Genomic DNA, 21,033 nt, shown 5'->3' on the forward strand with positions numbered 1-21,033 from the left:
CCATTTGAAAAAAGTTAAAATAAGTCATCTATTTTTAACTTTTTGTGTGGAAAAGAGTTCAAACAAATACTTTATAAGAATTTTTATGAATTTTTTCCGGGTGAAAAAAGTCCAATTTGATTTTGATGGTGGAATTGAAATCCAAACGTGTGAATTAGAGTGCAGCTGATAAAATTAAAACGTCATAGTGCAACTGAAAAAAAATTAAAAGGTGGAGTTTTTGTTTTTTTTGGTGAATAAGCCTATTTATAAAATTGATAATAATATCTCCTTTTTAATTTATACCGAAGGCTGAATGCTCTATAGTCTATAGCATAAAAAGGATAAAAAGTTGAAAAGAAAGTCAACTTCTTGTGCCATTTTTGTCAATATTATCTCCCTCAATTCATCCTTTAATTAAGAATGCAAATTATACATTTGAAATAGCATATAATATAATGTATTTTCTTATGAAATATTACGTCCCTCTTTTTTAAATAGCTTTAGAATGTAACGGCTACTATCAGATCCTTCTTCATATTTCCCTTCATTTCCTTATAAAACTTTACATTTAAACTTGAAATAAATACTCAAATCTTTAGCATATTTCAGGCTCAAATCCAACAAGTGAATTAGCCAGATCGAACCCTACACGTGTCCCTTGCTGCTGCACATTCCCAATTATCGACAAAGCAGAAGCCGTTGGAGCAAACGCAAAACAAAACGTACCGTCAGAATCAACCGGAATCAGGTAATTCTTAGCCGGTAACGGTAACATCCGCCCGCCGGGGAAATGAAACGACAGCGTAGGGACCTCAACACTATTCCTTTGAGATAAATCGTAACACGTGTCAAATAACGCCACCTCATCACTAACGGGCAAATCCCTAGTCCCATTAACGAAAGCATCCCGTAAAGCGTTATACGCCACCGTTTGCAACCGAGTCACAGCGGTTCCCGAGTCGATAATCATCCCTCCATTACCTGACTCGTCAATATTAAAAACTGACTCAGGAATCGGTAGCAACTCACCTCCGACACTTATTCCCATTAATCCGATGTAGTAAAAAGTATCGACCTCACGGTTGCGCAATAACGGAGCGGTAACAGCGTTAGGAAGTAAACCCGAGTTAAACTCAAGAGTAGAAGCCGAGTCAGAGTCACGATCCACGAGACAATATGAAAACGACGTAGCATTAATCTGTGACGGAAAAGAAAGCTTGCCGCCGCCGAGTCCGAGTAAACCAGCCGCTCCGACGAATAATCCTTCGTTGTTATGACCACATCCGATGGCTACATTGTCAACGGAAGCCGAGCCGAGAGTGACAGTTTCAGTGACGAAATCGCCGACTGTGTACGACCCGTCGCCGTAGGAGACCTCGTAGAGACACGTGTTGTTACGGCATGCAGACACGTCAAGGGACTGGCATTGTTTGGTATCACAAGAAAGAGGAGAGTAAGACGATGAAGAAGCCGGCTCGAAAATCGGGTCGGCTTGATGGTAACAGTCGGCGCAGGGTGCGCATTGTATCCAGTTAACGTCGCTACCGGTGTCGATAACCATATAAACTGGACTTGCCGGTTTACCGATTCCGACTCGGGAGAAATACTCACCGCTTCCTTGACTCGTTCCCGAAACAATGGGGCCTTGGAGACCCTCAGCTGTCAATTGTAACTCAGTGTCAATCGGTTTAAGATCGAAGCTGGAAATGCCGTTAACGGCGAGATCTAAACGAGTTATGATAGAATTAACTCGGACTGAGTCACGCTCGAGTCGAGATAAGGTTAGTGATTTATAATCTGTGTGTTTAATTTTAACAGCCGAAGGTCTAGAATGTAGCTCCATGGTTAGAATCGAGGAGGCTGGTTCAGCTACGGTCGTCTCTTGTAGGCTAAACGACTGAGCCCGTGTCGTTTTAGTGGCGGAAGTGACGAAAACATGTTTGGTTTTAAGAATGGAGGTCTGAACGTCAAGAAGAGTTGTCGTTTTTGAGGTTAAGGTTCTTGAACTGACAAAAATGGGAGAAGTGAAAAAGAAGAGAGTAAAGAGAAGCTTTAAGACAGCAGCCATTGATGTCTGAAGAATAAAAAAAAGAGAGTGGTGAAGTTTGAGAGTGGTGGGTGTTGGATTTATATGGTGAAGAATTATTATGGATCATGCTTTTAAGTTGTTAAAGAAACAAAAAAAAAAGGGTGGAGATTTTTGCACTCCACCATTTATATCTGCACTCCAATTTTAACGAAAAATTACTAAACTATCCTTCATTAACTGTCCTTTATTTTATTATTTACAATATACCATAGTTACCCTTGTTAGCCATTACCCGAATCTTACTCTTATAACTGCACGTGCTTCTCAACATGGAGTAATCAAATTTTGTAAAATTGGGGCTTGAAAATATCCAAAGTGCTAATGATAAAGGGACGATGACAAAAATACCTAAAATTTTAAAAATATTTATAAAAGTACCAGTAAACTTTTTTTATTTACAAAAATACGACTGATTTAAAATTAATTACAAAAGTATCAAAAAATGAAAATTAATTACAAAAGTACGATTTGTATAATGTCGGTATAATTATGGTATAATTTTGGAATATTAAAACTATAAATCAGATAATTTAAAAATAATATTTGGTTTATTATTAGTATAATTTCAGTATATTTTTGGTATATTGATTATAAATTTTTATATATATTTTCTAGTTGATAACATGTATTTTTTTTTATGTGTATTTTTCACTATAGTTGGTAATGAACTAGAGAATTTGTATACTCTTGGTATACTGATGGTATAATTTTGATATATTATTAATTTAATTTTCAGTATACGATTTGATGTAATTTTGGTCAATTTTCATTTAATATTAATAAAATCTCAGTATGTATAATGTTGGTATAATTTTGGTATAATGTTGATATAATGTTAGTTTATTAGTATACTAACATTATACCCACAGTATATACCGTATGTTTGGTATTATTTTTTATTTTTTTGTACTTTTGTAAATATTATTAATATTTTTGTTAATGAAAAAAGTCAACATATACTTTTGTAATTATTTTCATTTTTTTTGGTAAATGGTGTAATTTCCTCAATGATAAAAGCAATTCGGAAAGTTTGTCAAAGCATTATATGCTTGATTTTTTTTGGAATTTATTTTCAATGATAACATTCCTTATATTTTTATTATAATTTTGTGAATAAATTAATGATATTTGTTTTTCATTACACTTCATAAAAATTTAAATGAATACTGTAGTGTAAATTATTTTCGTATTATGCTAACTAATTAAGATTATTAATAATATTACTAAATATTCCTCTCAATTTCTTTTGCTAATTATGGTTTAAATTTTTATATTAATGGGTATGAATCATACATCTTTGGACCTGTTTGGTTCAGCTGTTTCTTGTAGCTGGTGGCTGTTAGCTGTTGTTGATAGTTGTTGGCTGTTGGCTGGTAGCTGTTGGCTGGTAGCTGATAGCTGATAGACCATGAGTGTTCAGTGAAATTTAATTAGCTGTAGCTATTTATATATAAAATGACCACAAAGGGCATAATTTTTATTTTTATTTATTAAATTATGAATATATTATATCATATATTATTTAATAAAAATATTAATAATTATTTTTTATAAAAAACAATATTTAGTTGAAATTTATTTAAATATTTTTTTAATAAATTTATAATAAATTTTTCAAAAAATTATTAAATTATAGTTGTTTTAATATAAATAATTTATATAATTTATAAATGATTAGAGTATTTAAAAATAATTTAAATAATTTTGAATATTAAAAAAATGATATATTATAGCAGGTAATTGTGTCTAAATAATTAAAAATATTAATACAGCTCCAAAAGCTCTAAAAAAATTCCCACCAAACACTTTGGTGGAGCTTTTTAAAAAGTAAAAGCTAAAAGTTCCACTAAAAAGCTGAACCAAACACCCCCTTTGTTTATTTTTAAAATTCATCTTTATAATATCATGTTTATTGTCAATTAGAATAGAAAATTAAAATTAAAATTTTATAAATATATATATATATTAATTCCAATACATGTAAAAGCTATTGACTAAATTGATTTTAGAATGAAAAAATTAATATACTACATTTTAGTAGTTTTATAATGAAAAAATTTGCCCAGTGGCCACTGAACTAAAAAATATATACATCCAATAGCTTTTAGGATACTGCTATTGAATTGTGAATTTTAAAGAATAAAAAGAATGATATTTAAAAATAAATGAATAAATTAAAATTAGTTAAAAAGTAAAATTAACTATAACCAAAAGTTATCCATTGAACGGAATTATGGATGGAGTGATAGAGCTAAAAAATAGATGGTACTAAATGAGGACAATTGTGGAATATTAAAAGAGTAATGGTAAATAATGTCAAACTACGGATAATAGAGTCATTTACTATTAATAATGGAGTGCGGTTATTAAAAGGTGGAGTGCGAAAATCCCCACCCAAAAAAAAAAGAAGACAAGATTGGATTTTGGTGTTACCTAGGCTTCTTTATCACACTGTCTTTGAGGGCATGTTTGTTTATATTTATGTTTATGTTGCAAGCTTTTCATGCTTTCTAATTAAAACATTATAAAAAATGAATTGACATTTTAACTATTTTAATGTTGAACTAAACTGAATTTATAAAAATGTAAAATCTCTCAAATTGAATTAAATCAGTTGGCTTGGTTGATTTTTCCACTTTAATTAAACTGACTTAGAAAACTTTTAATTCTAAAATCAAACCAACTAAAAAGTTAAATATTTTATAATATTAAATTAAATCGAATTGAATTTTTAGTTTAATTTGATTATTCAATTTTATTCGATTTTTTTTGCTCTAATGAATAAAAAAATTGGAAAGATGAGATTAGGCTACTGATTTAGTTGACTTGTATTATACACTTTTGACTAGTGATGGGCTCATTGATTTTGGTCTGTTGGAGGTTGGACCACTAAAGGAATGATGTGGAGTTTGGTGAAAGCAAGAACTATTGGGCCTACTTAAGGATGATAGTGGGTCAAAAAGGTTTAGCTTTGGTCTTCAAGATTGTACTTAATAGCTATCATTTCATAATTCAGAAGTCTGAATCATCACAGGGCAATATAGACCAAAAGAGATTTTAATTAAGGCCAAATGTTGTAAAAAGGCCAAATCTTTCATAAAAATTTCACAAAAGTCCTGACCTTTTAATTTTGTCGATTTTGGTCAAAAACAAATTATTTGGTTTCAATTATGGCCAACACTCAATTTGATTTCAATTTGCCTATGTGACGCATATATGTGGCGCTTATGTGGCATGCCAGATATTGAAAGGTCAGGATTTTTGTGAAACCAAATAATCCATTTTTGGCCAAAATCGACAAAATTGAATGTTAGGATTTTTTTGAAACCAAATAATAAGTGTTTGGCCAAAATTGACAAAATTAAAAGGTCAGGACTTTTGTGAAACTTTTGTGAAAGGTTTGGCCTTTTTACAATATTTGGCCTTTAATTAATTACAAAAACAACATTATTTAGCTCTGCTTTAGCAACAAAAAAATCACTTTTGAAACAACATAAGCAAAGATTTTAAAAAGTACTAGACATCAATCAGAACTAGCACAGCATAAAAACAATATCAATATATAAATCAAATAGTGTATTATATATAAGCAAACCATAGCTAAAACCATATAATAAGTTAAGTTCTATTGAGTTACACTTGAAATGTAATTCGAAAATCTTTTCAAATCATTTGATAAAATAATTCCAAAATTAAAGTGGTACCTAACCGAGTCAATTAAAACTACCAAATTTATCTCATATGTCGGGCAATACAAATTTAATCCAACCCAACACAACCAAATTTAAAATTCGGAATCAATTACCACTTTAAAACCCATGTTTGAAAAGAAAGGAACTCACTGTCGCTTAACTAATCAATTACTCAACACACAACAAGTGTTCAATAAAATCCACAACAATCCAACATACTTGAAAAGACAACACAAACCATAACATGCTTTAGCTAACAAATTAGGATATTAAACTCCATGAGTTACTGAGTTATTCTAGAATTACAGAAAGAGTACTAAGATTCAAATCGTTAAAAAATAGTCACTAGTTTATTCAATTATTTCTCAGGGAGGTCACTGTCTTAAAAGAAGGTCATCAAGTTTATCTCAAATTATAGAACAGATACTGAATTATACTCTTTTGTTAAAAAAAGATATTGAATTATATGTCTTTTTGTAATTATGGCATATGTCACATAGGTCAAAACACATAAAATTTAGTGTGTTTTGCCTCAAGTGACATTCCGTGAAATAATTCAATTACTTAGTGACTGTTTTTTTAACGATTTGAATCTTAGTACTCTTTCTATAATATTGGAATAACTTAGTGCTCCAAGAAGTTCAATATCCAAAAAAATTAACAAAAGTATATCATTATGTTCAAGTAATGCCGACCATCAAACTAAACATCAATTTAATCCGTAAAAGTACAGCATGACATGGCAGAACATTCTTTAATTTTATTTGGACCCAAACTAACATAAAATTGATACTATATGCCATGAAAAATATCATCATATAATACCATATACAAACAACCCTTAAACATTTATCCCAACCAAATTAGTTTGTAGACAACATCAACTACGGAAACCCGAACAAAAATCACCAAAATTGAATTGAATCAACAATTGTTAAACCAACATATATGAATCACAACAACATACAAATCAACCCTTTAGTCATGTTTGAACAATCTAAACAACCAAAACAATTTACAATACCAAAGCAATTCATAAACTCGGATCTAAAGTCAAAAATCCAAGACTTGATCCAACAACATGCAAATCATAACAACAATAATCCTAACAAGTTAGATCAACTCAAACAAGTATAAACAGCCCTTTAACAACCCAAAACAAAGGTCACAACAACCAACATTACATATGAGAATAGATAAAACTCAATGCTAGACTTAGGTTGGAGTCTCGGTTGCCCCCGAACATTGGTTTCTTTGCCGATTTTGTATGTTTGTATGTTTATCCCGGAGGTTAGTTACGAGTTTCGGTAAAACCATACACATACCCTAACTCCGGTCACGATCTTTGATTTCGGGAAGTGACATCGTAGCCCCCACTATAATCAGCAGTGGCATAATAATACACCCATAGGCCAGCAGTGGAATTCAGATCCCTCATCCAACAGCCTTTATGGTCACTCGCAACCACATGGTGGTACACACACTGATCTAATGCATCTTACATGTTCTAATTGTAATGGTGTTGGTCATTATGCAAATAAGTGTTTCTCTCCCAAGATTCATCGTGACAACAATAATCCTCCCTTCAAGCCACAACTTCACCTCGCTACCAACACACCTTCACTACCCTATCCGCCTCGGAACCATGGGTGATGGATACCGGTGCAACACATCCTCTTACGCCAAATATCGATAACCTTCATACTACTTATGAGTATCAAAGTCGGGATGGAATTACAATCGAAAATGGTACAATCCTTCCTATTACTCATTTTAGTTCATCTACTTTTTGCAATAAGCAATTTCACTTTCATTTTAATAATGTCCTTCTGGTACATAATGCATGCAATAATTTTTTATCTGTTTCATCTTTTACCCGTTTTAACAACGTTTCTGTTGAATTCTTTCCTTCTAAAGATATTGCCGTAAAGAAAACTTTAATCTCCGGCACGAATGACAATGGATTATGTTCTTTGTTTCTTGCATCTAACTCATCTGTGCCAACACCTAAACAAGTCTTAATCAGTAGTTTATCTACTTGGCATGCTCGCATGGGTCATGCCTTTGTTTGAACAATGCGAACAACCTTGCACGAGTTTAATATTTATATTGCTCATAATGATATGTCTAGTTTGTGTCTTGCTTATAAAAAAAAGTCATAAGTTGTCTTTTTCACTTTCCAATTTGAAAATTGATGGTCCATTAGACTTGATATGTTCTGATGTATGGGACCCTCTCCGGTTTCCTCTTCTGATGGCAATCGTTATTATGTCATATTCCGTAATTATTTTAGTAAGTACAGTTGGGTTTATTATTTGAAAAATAAATATGATGTTCTACACACATTTATCAACTTTCATCGCATTGTGGAAAAATATTTTAATTGCCCAATTAAAACTTTTCAATCAGTCTTAAGTGGTGAATTCATATTGGTCTACGAAACTACCTAACAAAAAATGGAACTTCCTAATGTTATTCATGCCTCCAAAAATCCTAGGCAAAATGGCTCGGCATAACGTAAACACATGCACATGGTTGAGACTAGCCTTTCATTTCTTCATTATTTAAATATACCAACCAACTACTGGACAAGTACATTTGATGCAGATGTTTATCTAATTAATAGATTACCAACACTTATTTTTCATAATATATCACATTTTTCAAGTTATTCAACATTCCTCTTCAATATGGTGATCTAAAAGTGTTTTGTTGTTTATGTTACCCATAGCTTCGTCCTTACAATCTATATAAATTATTTTCCCAGTCTAAATTGTGTTTTTCCGAGTTATAGTAAACTTCACAAAGGATTTTTACCATTTTGATATTACTATTCATAAAATTCTAATTTCTCAATATGTACTCTTTGATGAACAGGTTTTCCAGTTCAAAGTGGGTGATGTGCTGGTTGTCCATCATACATTAGAAGCTTCAGCCACAATTATTCTTCCATCTCACGTCACTACTAGAAAACAGCAATTTACCTACGGAAAATTTCGTCGGTACAATAACAAATGTCGTCGGTAAATCAATTTACCGACGAAACACCGACGACATAAAAGTCGTAGGTAATATATTCGTCGGTATGGTATACCGACGAATTTACCTACGAAACTTACCTACGCATATGTTTGTAGGTGAACTGTCGGTATTTACCTACGATTGTTTTCGTAGGTAAATTTGTAGGTATTTACCTACGAAATGTTTGTAGGTAATGTCGTCGGTATTGTACCTACAAATAATTTTGTAGGTAAATACCGACATATATTCGTAGGTAAAGTTTTACCGACGAATAAATTTTTGGTGTACCTACGAAATATACGTCGGTATTCCGTCGGTAAATTGATTTATTTTAAAAATAAAATAGCTAAAAATACGAAAAACCTGAATATTTATTTAGTAAAAACCAATAATATATGTAAAATTAATTCAAACGATGCTAATAATCCGATTTTGATTACTACAAAATTAAAATCCTACATTGTTTGAGAAACGTCAACTACAAAGTTCTAACGCAACTATAAAAATTTAAATAGACCAGTTTAATCATCGTCTAAAGCCATGTCATCATCCAAATCATCGTGTGACGGTGACGCCGATGGCACTACAGTAGGTAAGACAGGAACCTCTAGGCCATGCTCTCGTAAATAGTCCATTGCAAACTGAAATTGATGTTGGAGTAGACGATGGGATTCCAACAGCTTTCGCAACACATGAATATAATCAGCATTAGGACTGGTCGTAGCTGATGACGACGACGATGTGCTAGAGTAAAAAGATGATGCAGATGAGCCAATGCTATGACTCTTTGCTTGCTTCCCTCAGCCTCTAGCCATATCATATTTTCATCTATCGGAAGTGTTGGAGAACTACTACTCTCACCATCGACTGACTGAGAAGCAGCTGCCCGAATAGATGAAACCATCGCTTGGAAGCGAGCCTATAGATAAATTATAATTATACATTTTGATACTATGATGAAGTTTTTAAAAATTAGAAATAAATTATCGTATTTAAATTTTGACATAATTTCAACTTACATAAGCATGCGCTGACTTCTGATCAATGAATGTTATACCGTCATGATCCTTTGTATGGGTATACAAAAAAAGCTCTGGTGCAGTAGGCTCGCGACCCTCTTTTTCCGTCTGAAAAACATTGACTAACATTAAATCTATAACATTTATTCTAAAATTTCAGCATAATCTCCCCTAAAATTATAATAATCTCCCTGCAAAGTAAACATTCACACATGACCACAACAAACTCGTTTATCATATATTGATATCATAAATATTATACTATTAGGTCGATGCCAACATGTTAAAGAACAAAATTTAGAGTTAAACTCATCAAATTAAAGCTATTATCTATGTCGCATAAGTTATACAAATAATTAAATTCTTAACAGCAACTATTGAACAAGAATGATGCTTAGCGCCATGAGAGCGGGTTTGCCATTTCTGTAATAAAATGTATTGGTCTTGTCTCCACAACCACAAGAAAGTAATCTGATGGTTTATCATTTTTTTCAACTGCCTATATCTCTAAATGTTCAAGATAGCACTTTTTCTACATACATCAAGAGCTGGTTGGCAGATCTAGAATGTGAATAATAGCAGCAGTGGGATGAAAACATTATTCGCAATACAAAATTTTGACAAACTTGACCAACTTCAAAGATCATTTAAAATCAAATCTAGCCCTAGTCCGAAACTAAATGATACTATAAGAAAAATTTAATTGACTCTACTTAATTATTGTACAATCTGAAAGTGTTCATTGGCTCTACTTAATTATTGTACAATCTGAAAGTTTTCATTGGCCCTACTTAATTATTGTACTAATACTATAAGAAAATTTCAATCGACCAAATCTAGCCCTAGTCCATTTTGTTGTCATCATCTTGTTTCTTCAGTGATCTCACATGATGACAAGCCTACGATCATACTGATACGAAACCAATTTATTTAATGAGCCAAAAGATAAGTTGATTGTCTTTATAAAGTTATTCATGGCCTTTGTTCTTTTTGGTTGTTTACATTTTCATGTCTTCATAGCATGACTGTTTAAGTGAAATTTAAATGCATTAGTTAACTAGCATGTGCATCTTTAATTTTGATGTAATACAGGTGGATAATAAGAATCTTGCAAGCATGCCCATAGGTAGATACGTTTTGGACAATTCAGAATTGTCGAATGAAACCATATCTAATGTCATCATAGAGTGATCCTAATAGACATTAAAACCAATTTAAGTAACCAGGAGACATATTCTACATTCACTATACAATCACTTCTCAATTCACATAAGCATTAATGTATTGAAAAAAAAACACAGTTGATTCATTTACATTTGAAACAAAAACTGTGAACATACGTACCAAAATTCTTTTCAGTTGTGTCATAGATCGAGATCCCCCTGCGTGGGTAGATGGCCCAGCTCCAGGCACACGTTCACTTAGCCTATTCTTTCTATTTTGCTCACACCGGTTTTTATATTCCTCTACATCCCATGCCTTCACCCATTCATTCCAAACTTCATCACCGACATGCCTGGGCTTAATTTGTTTAGTCCGCCATTTCTTCTTCATGTCAGATATTGTATCTGAATAACGGCGCGAAGCATGTCTGTAAAAAATTTTCCGCACTGCTTCCTCAGATTCTGTCCACATGTAAACTTTCTGGGATCATAGAAAACACATCAAACTCGAAGTATGGAAATTTAAAAAAGAAAACAACAAAATTTAGAAGATATAAAGATTAATTATATATAAAAACTAATATAACACATACATAAAAGAACCATACCTTGAATTCCTCAAAATATACAGCCTTCTCAGCATCGCTTAAATTTGGCCATTGATATCCGCTGGTGAACCATTGCTTTCTAAAAATAGTGCCAATAGCAGCTGACACCTTATCTGAGGGGCCCTCCAATCTTTTCCTGCAAGTTGAAACAATCATAAAAACATTTAAAAATGATTTATAAATAAAAAAGGTTAATTTTCTATTCAATTAAACTAACAAAAGTTTATAAACAAACCCATCAAGTGAGATAGTGCAAATAGGAAGAATCGCCTCCTCTGCATGAACATCTGGCTGGATAGGCGGGTCGGGAGGTGCACCTCCCCCTCTCCCTCTACCTCGTCCTGCCATTGCATGAACATCTGGCTGGATAGGCGGGTCGGGAGGTGCACCTCCTCCCCCTCTCCCTCTACCTCGTCCTGCCATTGCATTGGATCCACCTCGCATGTCTGAGATATTAAAAAAATTACATGTAATAATTTAACTGAAGGAAAAAAATTAAATATAAAAAAAAACATAATTAATTGAGAGCACGCTAATCACTTTCAAACACTTCAATATACAAACCATATCCTTTCTAAACACATTAACAATAAAATAAGTATAAAAATAATGAATACAACTATGGAAAGTAATTACTTTGCTTTATTGGATTAAAAAAATTGAACAAAAATAATTGCCTAACACAATGAGTTCAAAATAAATATTATTCATCATTAATTGGTGTCCTCTTCTCCTTCCGATGAAGTTACCAATTCAATATCTTCTTCTGCAATCTCAGTTTCATCTATATCCTCCTCATGTTCATCAGGGTCAATCAAATTAACAGCTTCGCCATCTGCAATAACATTAAGGCGACTTCTATCTGAATCTTCTTGAAATGGAGGAAGCATTGAATCAGTGTTTGAACTTTCTGGAAAGTCAATATCTGATCTTGCTTTTATTTTGCATACTGCCAACCAATTAATCCTATCTCTTTTTGCTCCTGGATATTCACAATAATAAACTTGGCATGCTTGTGCCGCTAGAACAAACGGTTCATACTTGTTGTATCTTTTATTGCGATGAACATCAACGATATTACATCCCATATGCTCTATCATTCCCACATTTGGAGTAGGATTAAACCAATCACACATGAATAGCATAGTGGTTTTTAATGGTAGTGCCCGATACTCTAACTCCAAAATCTCAGTAACAATGCCATAAAAATCGCTCGTAGCTGCATCATAATTACTGGCTTTGATGCACACACCGCTATTGAATGTTGCACGACCAGAGTCATGAGATCGAGTATGAAACTTGAACCCATTAACATAATAACCATTAAACGTTTTGACTTGTCTAAGAGGACCTTGAGAAAGACTTTGAATATACGGATTTGATATGTTGTTCGTTGGGTCACTTACCTGTATCACATTAGACGTGTTTAAAAAGAACACCAATATAATGCTAATTCAATTACTTTATACATATACTTACATATTTTTCAAACCATATTGCAAACTCTTTCTCCAGACAAGATGCAACCATTTCCTCAGATATGCCAGGCGTACGGGCTCGTATTTCACCAGTATACATACTAAAAGTTAAATTATAAGGAAAATAATTATCAGATGTGATTTTTTAATAAAACTACACTGGATAAAGGAAAAATAAAAAAATTGAAGTATTTACCCTACAAACTGCTCCACTTTCGGACAGTTCAATAAGATGTAGACTCGAGCAGCGGCATATTCAATATCTGGCAGATACCTCCTTGTCTGAATAGCGCCGATTTGTTTTCCAGGATATTTAAAAATTGAAAGTCTATCTACATCTTCATCATCGTCCATAACCACTTCATTCCTCGGCAAATTTATCGAAACAGTTGGATCACCTTCTTTAAAATAAAAAGAGGCAAATTTTGCTGCTTCCTCCAACACATAACCTTTACTGATAGAGCCTTCCACTCGGTATTTATTCGTTATTTTCCTTTTAACCTTCCTTAAGTATCTATTTACGAAACAAACAATCGTTACATAAATACGAGATAGATATTAGAATTTATTTTTGAAATAAATATCTATTATACCTTTCGAACGGATACATCCAGCGGTAATGCACTGGACCTGCCAACATAGCTTCATATGCAAGGTGCACAGGAAGATGTTCCATCGAGTCAAAAAAATTAGGTGGAAATATACGCTCTAACTTGCATAATATGATGGGAATTTGTTTGTCCAAGAGCTCCATATCTTCCACCTTTAAATTTGATGCAGTCAACTCCTTAAAAAACAAACACAGCTGTGTTATAGGCTCCCATACACTTTTTGGCAATAGTTCTCGAAACGCAATAGGCAAAAGTTGCTGCATAAATATATGGCAGTCATGACTTTTCATGCCAAACATCTTCAGTTTCTTCGAGTCCACGCATCTTCCCATATTGGAGACGTAACCATCAGGAAACTTAAGATCTTTCACCCATTCAAACAACAATTGTTTTTGTGGTCGATCTAAGACGTAAGAAGCCTTTGGATACCTCCCAGTATCGGGATTCATTGCTAATTCAGGACGACGACAAATATCATTGAACTCGTCTCTTGATTTTGCAGTGTCTTTTGTCCTTCCAGCAATATTAAGCACAGTGTTGAAAATATTATCAAACACATTTTTTTCGATATGCATGACATCCAGATTGTGCCGAACTAAATTGGTGCTCCAGTATGGCAAGTCCCAAAATATACTTTTTTTATGCCATCCACAATTTTTAGATCTTATAGCATTAACCGCTTCTGCACAGTCTTCTGTTACTTTCATGAACCCTCTTCCATTAATATTATTGAGAATCTCTTCTCCAGATTTCACACCACGAAATACTTTTGTAACTTTAGTATTTTTTGTGAATGAATTGGTATTTCGACGGTAGATATGGTCAGGGGGTAAAAACTTTCTATGGTTGTCAAACCAAGATTGTTTTCCACTTATTTTAAGCGTTTTGGCATCCGTATCTTCCATACAGTATGGACAAGCTAATCTGCCTGAGGTACTCCATCCAGATAGCCTTCCGTACGCGGGAAAGTCGTTGATAGTCCACATTAAAGCCGCTCGCATTGTAAAATTTTGCCTCTTTGAAATGTCATAAGTCTGCACTCCTATACTCCATAAGGAATTGAATTCTGCTATCAACAGCTGAAGGAAAACATCCATGTTTGATTTTGGATTATATGGCCCTGGGACTAGAATTGTTAAAAACATAAATTCCTCCTTCATACACAATCCTGGTGGCAAATTATAAGGAGTGACAACCACAGGCCATAGAGAATATTGTTGTCCCGACTGACCGAACGGCTGAAACCCATCAGTGCATAATCCAAGTCTGACATTTCGAATTTCTAATGCAAACTGTGGATGACACTGATCAAAATGTTTCCAAGCCTTGGAATCTGATGGGTGACACATTTTGTCATCCTCCATTTCATGTTCACCATGCCATCTCATCTCACTAGCCGTAGCACGCGATGCATATAATCTCTGTAGTCTGGGCGTGAGAGGAAAATAATGCATTTTTTTCTCGTTACATTCAATTTGCGCTTAGTAGATCCTTCCCTTCGAGATTGATACCTTTCTTCCCCACAAAATTTGCAACAGTTCAATTCGTTGTCTGCACCCCAAAAAATCATACAATTATAATAGCAACAATGAATCACTTCAACAGGTAAACCCAACCCTTTCACCAGCTTCTTCGTATTATAGAAATCTTTTGGCATCGAGTTATCCTCTGGCAGAACTTCTTGGAGGAATTCACTCAAGTCATTATAAGCAGACTCTGATAAGTGATGTCTGCACTTCATTTCTAACATTCGAACAGCTGCTGACATTTGAGAATGTCTCTTATTGCCAGGAAATATCTCTTTATCAGCAGCTCGCATCATATCATAAAACTTTTGAGCTTCAGCATTTGGAGGCTCTTCTGTTTCATTTGGATTGAAATCAGGCCCGGCTGCATCTACGATCATTTTGTGGTAAGAAGTGATGTTCACATCATCTACCATTACGTTATCTGGTTCATCATGAGTTTCAGGCGCAAATTCTTCCCGTCTAACAGTACTACTCGCACGCTCGCCGTGATAAATCCAATCATAATAGTCTTCAACAAAACCATCCTTATAAAGGTGGACCCTCACGGTGTCAAAATCTTCATAATTCTTATTCTGACACTTTCGTCGAGTACAAGGACACTTAATGTGTGTTCCACCGCTTAAGCAGTCAGGATGTCGTTGTGCAAACTGAATGAATTCTTCTACATGTACCACAAACTCTGGCGTAATAATTCCGTTCCTCATTCTGCCTTCATACATCCAAATTCGATCCGATCTCATGCTGTATAACATTACATATTTTGTAGTTTATATGATGTATAATTTTCACTCTCGATTGTAAGTAGGATACAAAAGAGAAATTAAATGTTTTTAGGGTTTAGAAACTATTGATGTGATGATTTGAGAGGCAAGAATTTTGAAATTATTATTTATCTCGAATTCAAAAGTTAACAGCATGTATAAAATTCAGTCAAGAGTTAAGTCACAAAATTTATGATTTCAGCTCCAAAGCCATTAAAAATAATTTTATTTATATTTAACATTAATCACATACACACTTATCCATTACTTCTTAATTTTCAGAAATTATTATGTTCATCTTCTTATAAACCTAAACTCCCTATTAGAATTTTAACGTAATATAGTTATCATACAATTCAAAAACTAATTAAACTAACTAAAAAGTATATTCATCAGTGACAATAGCATGCAATTACATAATTTAGATTATAGCCTCATGAGTATATAAAATAAAACCAAAAAAAGCCATAAAATCTAACCTTTTGATTGAAGTAACAATAGTAAGATGACAAAATGATGATAGCAGTAGCAACTACGGCAGAATGATCCAAAGAATACTGAATATAATAATATAAACTGATTAAAAATAACAAACTTGTGGTATATTGCAGCTGCGATTGCAATAACAAATAACATAAATCATGTTTGTAGAAACACAAATATTTAAATTAACTAAAAAGCAGAATAGCATTTCTATTTAAAAGCTTTACAAACAAAATACTCTAGTTTTCTCTTTGTCCTTCCTTTCTATAGAAATTTAATGTGATTTTCATAACAAGCAAACAAAACCAAAGGAAACAATCATCAAGTAATTACAGAAACAGAGACACAAACAACCAAACAAATTAATAGATTACTAAAATTGGAGTACTATAATTTGTCAATCTCTTTTGTATATTTGTTTGAGTTAGAAATATGAACAATCATCATATTTTAAAGACTCAATTGTGCATTGAGATACTGAACAATCAACAATTTGATCAATTATCATAAATTACAAAACCAACACAAATTGCAGCTGCAATAGTGCACAAATTGCAGCTGCAATAGTGCACAAATTGCAGCTGTAAATTGCAGCTGCAGTTTGTACTAAATTGCAGCTGCATTTGATGCAATTTGCAGCTAGAATTTGTGCACTATCACAGCTGCAATTTGTCCTAAATTGCAGCTGTAATTTGTGCTAAATCGCAGCTGCAATTTGTGCTAAATTGCAGCTGCAATTTGTGCTAAATGAGTTTAAACAAATAGTAAAATAAAGCTAAACTGCTCTTTTTTTGCAAATACACCCTTTCGACCACCTATGGAAAAGGTTATGTTTCTTTTTTTATTTTATTTTAAAAGAGTTAGGTTCTAACTTTAATGTATATTTTGCTAATGGATTCTATCTAGTTAGTTTACATAGCTTTAATGTGCTAGTAGTGTGTTAATTTGACATTCATTTTAGTACAGGGCTCATTTAATTCTGATTTTTGATTTTTGTTTTAACCGCATCTCATTTTCTAATCCCAGAGTTCAAATCTTTCAAAAACTAAAATCAAAATTGTGAAATCAAACAGCTATAGAAAAACGAAAAAAGCATATAAATCCACCAATTTTGTATTTATGTTCTTGTTTAATAAACCTGATTATCTTATCAAATAACATGACTAACCTTCATTAATTAGTTAAAATTTCACCAATTTAACAAAAAAACTAAAAGAAGCAGAAGCAGTTACAATTACATTATGAAAGATTATTTCCAATATAACAAGAACAGGATCTCTAAAATTAAGAAAGCAAAAGGCAAAAACTAATTAGTAAATTAGTTAAAAATCATACAACTAATTTAGTAAACCAACCTTTGGATGAAAGGAAGCGGCCGATGACAGAGCGGCAACAGCAGCTCTTAGAGGAAAATAATAGCGGAGGCAGAAACAATTAAAGGAGCAGCGAGAAAGGCGGCAGCAACTATCCGGGGAGCAGCGACAACCAACGAAACCCTTCTCTAGGAAATACAGACGATAACAGCGCACAAAGGCTTAAACCTATTATACATTGAAGAAACTTGAACAAATTGCAGCCTCAATTTTATAGTGAAAATTAAAAGACATACCTAATCCCTTTAGGAATCAATCTTCACGTAGGTTGGAGAGAACACCTAAAACTCCTATTGAGGTAAAGAGAAAAAAGAAGCACAATCCCACGTTCAGTGAAAGTTTTGGTTTTTGAAACCACCGAACTATAGCAACGCTGCGTTTTACTTTTTTTTACATAACACCTACAGATTACCGACGGCAAAAATCAGTCGGTAATAAATAAACCCTGAAAACGCAGCGTTTAAATAGTGAAATCCCCACCGACAACAATAAACCATCGGCAATTCGTCTGTAATCCAACGTTTTTGTAAGGAATTTTGGTAAAATAGACAACCACAAATATAATGCGTCGGTAATCTGTCGGAAATTAAAGGCGCCATTTGGCCCCGCGAAATTTACCGACAAATTTTACGACATAAAAGCTATCGTCGGTATTATGTTGGAAGATCGTCGGTAATCTGTTGGAAAGTAAAGGCGCCATTTTGACCCGCGAAATTTACCAACAAAATATACGACATAAATGATATCGTCGGTATTTTGTCAGGCGTTCGTCGGCAATCCGTCGGAAACCCGTCGGAAAAATGAGGCGCCATTTCACCCGCCAAATTTAGTGACGAATTGCAGTGACAAAAAAAATTATGTCGGAATTCCGTCGGTGATCTTTCGGTATTCCGTCGGTAATATTTTGCGTCGGTATTTGGTCGGTATAGTCGTCGGTAATTTAATATATTACCTACAAAAAGAATTTGTCGGTAAATTCCGTCGGTAATCTGCTGTTTTCTAGTAGTGCGTGCCATTCCAGCAAACCAATATTTCCCCTTAAGATGGTTGGAATAGGTTCTCAATATTCTAAAAGGCTAATTCTAACGATTTTAAAAAGTTTGACTATAATTGATAGAACCCACAAAAGTTTAGTATTAAAATAAGATTAGCTCTAAATAAAAACAAATAAATAATTGTTATTTTTATTCAATAATTAAATGAATAAAGTATACTAAGAATAAATTAATATTAGAATTTCCCTTGATGTATTATAAATTTATTCTCTTTATATATTTTCTGACTTTATTAGTTAACTAGCCAAAGTATCATATTATTAAAAATTGACTTTAATTTTTTTTTCTTTTAAAATATTAAAAAATAATTGTAATGGAATTCAAAAAATTGCTTTGCATTATTTATTATTTTAAAATGTTGATTAAATTTAAATTAAATATTTAAAAAACTATAAATATCATGAAAACTTATCATTAAAAAAATGAAGTATGAAAAAAAATTATAAACAATATAATAAAATTACTAAGAATATTATTTAAAATTATTATTTTAAAATACTAAATTTGTTTGATTGTGTGCTGTGACGGATTCCGAAAACGTATTGCTTGACGTAAAACAGATAGTGGATTTGATTCTGTCTTTTGTTGAATCTTTTTCATGGCTCGATAGATAATTTGATAAGCCAATAATTTTTTTCCGTGTTTCAGAATACGGTTAACCAACATATTAACTAATCGATTACGATAAATTAGATCGCGTAATCGATTAGTTAACATGTTGGTTAACCGTATTCTGAAACACGGAAAAAATTCATTGGCTTATCAAGGGGGTCTAAATTTTTTAATTTTAAATATATAATACACTTTTAAACAAAAATTATATAAATTAATAATATTTTACTTATACAAATCAATAAACTAATATAAATACATTATAATATTATGTTTTTTTAATAGTTTCATGAAAATGAAAACTTTAAAGAAAAATTGGCTTTTACATTGGCTGCGTAATAGTTTTGTTCTTAATCTTCACTAATATAATTTTCTTAATATAAATGACCAAATAATCATATAAAAGTTCATTTCTTAGATAATTTCACAATGAATTTTTACAAATCGTAAAAGAAGCTCGTTGCACTAGCAATTTGTACGTTGAAGTAATGATAACTTAATTAATAACTAAATTTAAAAAAGAACAATTGTAGCTATAAACAAATAATAATTTTTTTAATAGACATGTGTTGATAACTTACTATATTAGATCGTACTAACAAATCACTGAGTATATTTAACCTCAAAATTAACTTTATCGAATGATATTTGAAAACAAGTTAATTTAATGATGTTGATTTCTTTTTAGCACTTGTTATTTTTTTAAAGAACCGTTCCATTTTTATAAAAAAAAATTAATTTAATGATGTTGATTTCTTTTTAGCACTTGTTATTTTTTTAAAGAACCGTTCCATTTTTATAAAAAAAAATGTAAAAGTAAAATATATTAATAATAAACTAAGATAAATTAATAAATAAAACACAATAAACAAACAGTTAAATTTAATAACTATATGAATGTTAGATTGGTGAAAACAATTTGATAGATAATTGTTACTATTAATTTAGAATGGACAAAAACAAAAGTTTTATTGGATATATCATTGGGATATACAGTGTTAATATTGTACTAATTAATAAGTTTTTCTATGTTAATGTTTAAATGGTCTTTAATTTTTTTTTAATGGATCCATTTCTGATTGTCTGTAACCTTCTTATTATGATAAAACAAGCAGCGGGAAATTTCCCCATGGCTTACACTTATTTTGTTTTAAATTGATATCTTCAATTCTAGAGCAAGAAGACAATATGGTGAAGAAACTGATATTTTTTTCATGAGTTGTCAATTTTATTATTGTAATCGGAAAGAAAAATTAATTTTGATGTGTTTCAATTGACAACAATATGGTGAAGAAATGGATCAAATCACCTAAAGGAGGAATGGATACAGATCATAAATTTGGGACCATCGCTTGTGAGATAAATTTATTGTAAAATAAATTTAATTATTGTAATAAGTGGTGCATTGTAAGTAAAATCAATTGAAAGAACTAATATATTATTAATAAAATACTATAAATCAAAGATATTTAATTTTAAATTATTTATATTTAAAATATTGAAAGATTAATTATAATTTATCTATTTTGTATTATAAATTTAAATATCTAAAAGTTA

The 21,033-nt window shown here is 32.1% G+C and overlaps 3 protein-coding genes across 4 annotated transcripts; all 3 read right to left on the reverse strand.

Moving 5' to 3' along the window:
• Positions 1 to 371: 371 nt before the first annotated feature.
• Positions 372 to 2,120, reverse strand: LOC126674473 (protein ASPARTIC PROTEASE IN GUARD CELL 1). Its single transcript, XM_050368919.2, has one exon. It carries the CDS (start codon positions 2,048 to 2,050, stop codon positions 578 to 580), a length of 1,473 nt encoding a protein of 490 aa, XP_050224876.1. The 5' UTR covers positions 2,051 to 2,120; the 3' UTR covers positions 372 to 577.
• Positions 2,121 to 9,200: 7,080 nt separating this feature from the next.
• LOC126675074 (uncharacterized) lies at positions 9,201 to 18,742 on the reverse strand. Of its 2 annotated transcripts, XM_050369649.2 has the most exons (8): positions 18,046 to 18,742; positions 17,792 to 17,937; positions 16,433 to 16,510; positions 11,810 to 12,020; positions 11,575 to 11,710; positions 11,148 to 11,447; positions 9,804 to 9,911; positions 9,201 to 9,703 (listed from the first exon to the last, which is right to left on the reverse strand). In XM_050369649.2, exons 4-8 carry the CDS (start codon positions 12,016 to 12,018, stop codon positions 9,392 to 9,394), a joined length of 1,065 nt encoding a protein of 354 aa, XP_050225606.1. In that variant the 5' UTR covers positions 12,019 to 12,020; positions 16,433 to 16,510; positions 17,792 to 17,937; positions 18,046 to 18,742; the 3' UTR covers positions 9,201 to 9,391. The 2 variants fall into 2 exon arrangements, with proteins under 2 accessions (XP_050225606.1, XP_050225607.1); XM_050369650.2 differs by lacking the exon at positions 16,433 to 16,510.
• LOC126675073 (uncharacterized) lies at positions 12,028 to 16,387 on the reverse strand. The gene is made up of 4 exons (XM_050369648.2): positions 13,646 to 16,387; positions 13,249 to 13,566; positions 13,054 to 13,153; positions 12,028 to 12,980 (listed from the first exon to the last, which is right to left on the reverse strand). Exons 1-4 carry the CDS (start codon positions 15,115 to 15,117, stop codon positions 12,288 to 12,290), a joined length of 2,583 nt encoding a protein of 860 aa, XP_050225605.1. The 5' UTR covers positions 15,118 to 16,387; the 3' UTR covers positions 12,028 to 12,287.
• Positions 18,743 to 21,033: the final 2,291 nt, after the last annotated feature.

Source organism: Mercurialis annua, linkage group LG3 (genome assembly GCF_937616625.2).
Source record: "Mercurialis annua linkage group LG3, ddMerAnnu1.2, whole genome shotgun sequence".
Classification (NCBI taxonomy): Eukaryota; Viridiplantae; Streptophyta; class Magnoliopsida; order Malpighiales; family Euphorbiaceae; genus Mercurialis; species Mercurialis annua.